This window comes from Tinamus guttatus, unplaced genomic scaffold (assembly GCF_059628265.1).
Source record: "Tinamus guttatus ecotype Peru unplaced genomic scaffold, ASM5962826v1 Tinamus_guttatus_pri_ptg000049l, whole genome shotgun sequence".
Classification (NCBI taxonomy): Eukaryota; Metazoa; Chordata; class Aves; order Tinamiformes; family Tinamidae; genus Tinamus; species Tinamus guttatus.
The window spans coordinates 1030093-1036357 of NW_028288583.1; the positions used below are offsets into that span (position 1 = coordinate 1030093).

A 6265-nucleotide genomic window follows, 5' to 3' on the forward strand; every position below is an offset into this window, starting at 1 on the left:
TAGTTATGCTGTGGAGTTAGGAGATGGAGGAAGCATAGATCCCCATTTGGAGTTAGGCTGCAAAGAGCATGGCAAGGGAAGTTTGAAGCATTCCCAAAACTCATGCTGGGCACACTTTGTGGTCCGGGTGAGAACCGGGCTGCTTGGGCATCCGATGCCCTTGGAAGGCAGCAGGGAACGTTGGCAGTGCTGGAAGGGGGACGGGATGTGTGTGGGAGCTGGGGTAGTGGTTGCTCTCTGGTAGTGACCTCCCTCTCCCTGCCACAACTCCCTGCCGCGGGTTGTACGGTGCCTGCACCAGAACACCAAGGACGTCAGGGAGTCGTCGGCGTGGGTCACCTTGAACAGGACCCTTTGCCTGCTGGCCCGCTCCTACCCTGACAAGGTGACCGTGAGCCTGCTGTGCTGCTCCCCGCTCTGCAACAGGTACAGGGCTCGTCAGCCTCCAGAGCTCATGGCACATGGGCAGAAGGGCCCAAAGGTGCAGAGCCAGGACCTTGGGGGCTGCCAGCATGGAGGGGTGGCTGGGGGCAGCGCCTGCAGGGCCTACCCAGGCTGCAGCCGTGCCCGAGGAGGGCCCCGACCCAGCCCTCCGGGTCTGCAGCGCTGCCAGCACCATGTGGAAGGTGCTCATGGAGGAGCCCCGCGTTGCGGCAGACGTGCTGGAAAACCTGCTGAGCTGGATGGAGAAGTGGCCCCTGCAGGAGCTGTCCGGCTGGGAGGCGGAAAACGCCGACAGCCTTCCCCTGGCTGTGAGTTGTGGGATGAGGCCTCACTCTGCCCCAGGCTGCCAGTTGCCCCCCTGGGCCCTCTGCTCTGCAGGGACCTTCCCGGGCCCATGGATGCAACATGCCCAGTGCCAGCCCTCCACGCACCAGCACAAAGCGCTGAAAAGAGCTGCTTGGGCCTCTCTGAGCACCAACACCCAGGCTGGCCATGCTCAGGCGATCACCGTCCTACCCTGTCCCCCAGTCCCATTTCCTGAGGCCCAAGGCTGTGCTGAGCCTCTCCCCTGGGTCTGCGGCACTGCGACAGGGCCTGCTCAGCGCTGAGGTGTCTCTGCTTGTTTTCCGCAGGCAATGAGAGCCCTGTGTGCCATCGTGCAGGAGCCCGTCTGCCCGCAGGCGGTGGAGGCGGAATTCTGCCCGCTCTTCCTGGCGCTGCTCCTTCAGCTGTTCTCCGCAGCCGAGTTCACCCGCCAGGAAACCCATCCCCTGCAGCGGGAAAGCCAGCGGGATGAGTCCTATGCCAGCAGCCACGTCAGGTGCTCCATCCCGCTCACCCCGTCTGTGCCTTGGGCCCGGAGCCAGGGCCAGGCTGCCGCTGTGACCTGGGCTTTGCTCGCATGCAGGTGCGCCGTGGAGGCCATGCAAGGTCTCCTCCGCTGTGGTGGCTATCGGGACGTGGCACAGGCTGTCGAGCAAAGCGGCGGCTGGGAGCTCTTGCTGCAGGCAGAGTCATCTCAGAGGGGACTCGTTGTGCTGGCCAGGTACAGCCCTTTACGCCCTGCTCTCCCCCAGCACCTCGACCTCGGTTTCGGGGTCACAAATGTCCTTCCTTGGGATGGAGGGGAACTCCAGCTCTCCAAGAAAGGCACTGCAGTCACAGTGCTTGTGGCAGAGAGTAACACAGCAAAATGGCCATGGGAGCTCCCTGCCCCATCGCAGCGTTGAGAGCTGCTGGGGGAGCAGTTGGTGTTGGGAGTGCTGGGAGCGGATGCCTTGAAAGAGGGCTCCCCTCCCAAAGCCCTGGAGTGCCCTCCCCTGGGGCCTGGGCTCCTATCACAGAGAGCCCTGGGGACACGCTGGCTGTGGTCACGCTGTGCCGAGCACTGCCCATGCCTGCCTTGTCCTGCACTGGGAAATAGCTGAGGGGGCTGAGCCATTTCAGAGCAGGTTTGCCTGCTCGGCTGAGGACCAACAGCACCTTCTTCCTCCTGCCAGAGTGATGAGGGGCACGTGCAGACCCCTGTGCTGCTGGATTTCCAGACAGCTACTCAGGCTGCTGAAGAGCCCAGAGGACCAGCTCCATCACCTGCCCACCATGGCTTTCCATGTTGAGGTGGGCCTCATGGCGAACGGAGGGATGGGAGCTGCTCCCCAGTCTCCGCTGCCCTTCCTCTGCCCCGAGTCTTTCATGGCAGCCCCTTGGCTGTGCTGCACAAGGACAACGGCTCCGGTGCCCTCGGGAAGGGCTCCTGGCCTGGAGACAGCAGCCTTCCCCCATGGAGAGGCCTTGGCATGCCCAGGAGCCCTTGGACAGGGCTGCCCTGCCCTGCAGCCCTCATGGGGAATCAGCGCCCAGAGCCCTTGTGGGCCTGCCCTGGCTTCACATGAGGCACTTGTGTCTTCCACACAGAGGAGGAAAATGTGGGGCCTGACTAAAGACATCGTGGAGTGCCTGCAGGACCATCGTAGTGATGTGCGCGTGGAGAGCCTGGTGTTGCTGCAAAACTTCTTCAGCCACCTGGATCAGAAGATCTCCTATCCCTTTGTCCCATGGCTGGTAGAGAAGCTTCTCCCACACTTTGAGGATGTAAGGCTGGAGGGAGAGCTGGAGACTCTCCTGGCGGGTGTAGGGCCCTGTTCGCGTGGCTATGAGTGCTGTGTGTCCCTCTGCACGTGTGCCCATGGGCAGGTGGATTTGCAGCTCCCACCAAAGGCCCTGCTGCCTGTCAGGTCTTCTGCCCTCTGCTCGTCAGCCCATTCCCTGTGCTGCCCTTGGAGTCCTGGGCTGTGGACTAGATCCCTGGCCCCACTTCTGCCTCAGCTGCTCTGTCTCCTGCTTGACTCCCTGCGCTGCTTGTCCTGGCCTGGGCAGAGATGAGCTACGAGGCAGGAGCAGGCTGGAGAGCAAGGCAGAGGCCGTGCCCCAGGGCTGTCCCTCCCTGTGGGCCTCTTCTGCACGGGGGCCCTGACGGAGCCCTAGAAATTCCTGGCAGAGGGAGAGGGAGCCAGAGCCCAGGGAACCTTGTCCCGCTGCTGCCGACGACCCTCCCTCTCCAGGCTGCATCCGCAGAGGTTGTCCCCAGCTCGTCCCTATGGAGGGCTGGGGAAAGTCGCACCTGGAGAAAAGGAGGCCTCACAAAGGCAAAGCTTCCCGCCATGACCAGTTCCTGGGGTCACTGCTGAGGCCTCCCCTCCTCTCCTCCCTCTCTGCAGGAGGACAGCACAGTTCAAGAGCTCTCTGTCCTCCTGTTCAAAGACCTGCTGGCCGCCACGACCGGCATCAGGAAAGAGGGCATGAAAGAGCTGGTGCACAGGAGCCTGGTCCCGCTCTTCCTCCACATGAGCGAGCAGATCCAGAGCGTGGCCCAGGTACGGGGAAGGCCCTTGGGGAAGCAGTGCTGACATCGCTTGGGCGGGCCTGAGCACTAAGGCACGGGCTGCGGACAAGTGTGCCCTGGAAGACATGTCAGCGTGAGGGCCGATGTCCCGTGTCCCCAGGAACGGGCAGGAGCTGCCCCTGCCTTCAGTGAGGGGCAGAGCTGGTCCCAAGCAGCATGTTCCTGTTACGGCCTGGGAAAGACTCCGAGGCCTGCCCACATGAGGGGGATACAGGGTGTCTTGTCCTGGCCGTGGTGGCATCTCGCCCTCTCTGCAGCTCTGCAGGCCTCTCAGGAAGCCCTCGCCGGTGCTGCTCACCTGCTGCAGTGGGAGAAGCTCAAGGAACTGGCCAGAAGTGGGGAGACCTGGAAGATCGGGGAGCAGCTGGTGAGCACAAGGCCTGAGTCCCTGGGCCCAGGCTGGGGAGAGGGGGCAGAGCTGGCCCAGGCTGGGGAGAGGGGGCAGAGCTGGCTCCCCAGGAGGGCTCCTTGCCAAGCCATGGCCTTGTGCTGTCTCCAGGTGCGCAAGGACAAAAGCAGAGCGGAGCACTACCTTGAGCACAGCCTGCGCTACCTGCAGGACACGGAGGCGTGTGTGCGGGCGGGAGGCCGCCGTGAGGTTCCTTGGTGAGCCACGAGGCCAGGGCCTTCCCTGGGCACACGGAGGGGCTGCGAGGAGGCTCTCGAGGCCCTCGCTGCCTGCCTGCATCCTCCACGCTGGGGCCGTGCTGGGGCCAGCCTTGCCCAGGGGGAGGAGGACACGTGGCCAGGCTGCCAAGGCCAGCGGGAGCTGCGCTGCCAGGGCCGTGCCGGGGACTACGGGGGGTGACGGGCGGTGTTTGCCTAGGGCTCATCGGGCAGCAAGGGAGGCAGAAGGAGGAGAAGGTGCAGGAGATCTGCAAGGGTGAGTGCGAGCAGCGCAGCGCCAGCTGGCCCTGCCAGGGGGGAAGGAGGAGCCTGGAAGGGAGCCCCAATTCCCTGCCCTGCCACAGGCGACCAAGGCCCCGTCTGCTGTGTTGGGCCAGGAAGGGGCTTTGGGGGTCACCTGGGGCATTCCTGACCAGCAACCTGCAGCAGATCCCTGATCCCTCGTGCTCCCTCCTCACTGTGGGAAGAACTGGGTGGGACCAGCCCTGTTCTGGGGGGATTCCTGGGTTCTCTGCAAATACGGGAGTCTCTTATCTGCTCTGTTCCTTTCTACCTCAGCCCTCCAGCCTCTGCAAAATGACGCTGAACCCGCAGTCCGCAGCCTGGCAGCACAGACCATCCTGCTCCTGACAACACCAAGGCAAAGGTCCTGCTTCGGAGCGCTCGGTCGCTGGCTCTGGCGAGTGTGGGAGAGGTGTCACCCTCCTGCCAGGAGGTGACTCTGCTGGGCAGAGATGGCCCCAAAGTGCCAACGCCACAGTGCTGCACACCCAAGGCCTGCAAGTGCTCTGCATCCCCGCTGGCAACTCCTGCAGCAAAAGGACAGCTCCACAACTCAAGTGCCTCCTGTTCCCTGATTGTGCCACCACTTCAGCCCTTTGTAGAGCCTTCTTCAGCAGTAAAGCCCTTCCTCTTCCTCCAGATTGATTTTATTCTTTTCTTTTGTTTTCTGTCTGTCTGTCTGTCTTTCTTGTTTTCTTTTTCTTTTCTTCTTTTTGGAGGACAGAAGGGTGGGAGGGGAAACTCCTTCCCTGCAGGAACCAGCATTTTCCTGTGTGCGGCCGAGTGCCCTCTTCCTCCAGTAACCCCAGACAGTGCAGAGCAGACTGGTACCCTCTGCGTTTGCTGTAGAGCACCACTTGCTCTGCTAGATCCAAAAACACAAGGGAAAGAGGGAGAAAAGCTGTAGACTCCCCTGCCCTCTCCAGTCAGCCCAGGGCAAGAGCAAGCACCTGCTGTCCTCAGGGTTTGCGTCTTCTCCTGGGGAAGGGCAGGGTGGGCAATGGCAGGCACCTCTATTTCTATCCCCAGCACCTACCCGGTGCTGTCCCTGGAGCCACACAGGTTTTGTGCGGAGCACTTGGCCCTCAGGGGAGGAACAGGGGCAGGGCAGAGCAGGAAGGTCCTGCAGGGAGACTCGACCCTCTCTTAAATGTCCCACTACCCCCTGGGGCACAAGGGGACCTTTCACCATCTGACCTCCATCTCAATGCTGGTGAGGAGAAAAGAGGTCTTGTCAGACACTGCTGGGAAAATTAATTCTCTCTTCTGCCACCCACTGCACAAGGAAGGTCTTGTCTTGGCCTGGAGCCAAGACGCTCTGTTGAGGCCTGTTTGTTTGTTTCTTTGCTTCTTAATGAGTTTTTTTTGTTGTTGTTGTTTGGGTTTTTTTTTAGAATTTAATGACCCCTCTGGTGTAAGTGCTGTTCCTCAGTGTGTTCTGGTGTGTGTGAGCGCTGTTGCTCAAAGCTGAACACAGTATTCAAGGTGTGGCCTCATCAGCGCCTGCTTATGAGTAACACAGAAAAAGCAGAGTTGCTGAATGCCTTCTTTGCTTCCGAGTGTACCAAGGGCAGCCCTTTAGAGTCCCAGGCCCCGGGTAGGTGACGGGAGAGCGGTGGATGTCATCTATCTCGACTTCACCGAGGTTTTTGACACCATCTCTCACAACATCCTCCTGGGCAAGCTCCAGAAGTGTGGGATAGATGAGTGCACAGGGAGGTGGATTAGGAACTGGCTGGATGGCAGAGCTCAGAGGTGATCAGCGGTGCCGAGTCTAGTCGGAGGCCTGTAGCTAGCGGTGTCCCCCAGGGGTCAGTGCTTGGTCCAGTCCTGTTCAATTTATTCATCAATGACCTGGATGAAGGCACAGAGTGCTCCCGCAGCAAGTTTGCTGATGATACCAAACTGGGAGGAGTAGCTGATACCCCAGGGGGCTGCACTGCCATCCAGAGGGACCTGGACAGACTGGACAACTGGGTGGTGAAAAACCCCATGCAATTCAACAAGGCC

The 6265-nt window shown here is 61.1% G+C and overlaps 1 protein-coding gene across 1 annotated transcript; it reads left to right on the forward strand.

Annotated features, from left to right (window-relative positions):
- Positions 1-277: 277 nt before the first annotated feature.
- LOC148595894 (maestro heat-like repeat-containing protein family member 7) lies at positions 278-4692 on the forward strand. The gene is given in 12 exon segments (XM_088539821.1): positions 278-426; positions 605-752; positions 1077-1264; positions 1352-1489; positions 1989-2061; positions 2359-2535; positions 3162-3317; positions 3612-3713; positions 3846-3923; positions 3925-3952; positions 4173-4229; positions 4532-4692. Coding segments are annotated over 11 exon segments (1293 nt in total). The 5' UTR covers positions 278-426; positions 605-617.
- Positions 4693-6265: the final 1573 nt, after the last annotated feature.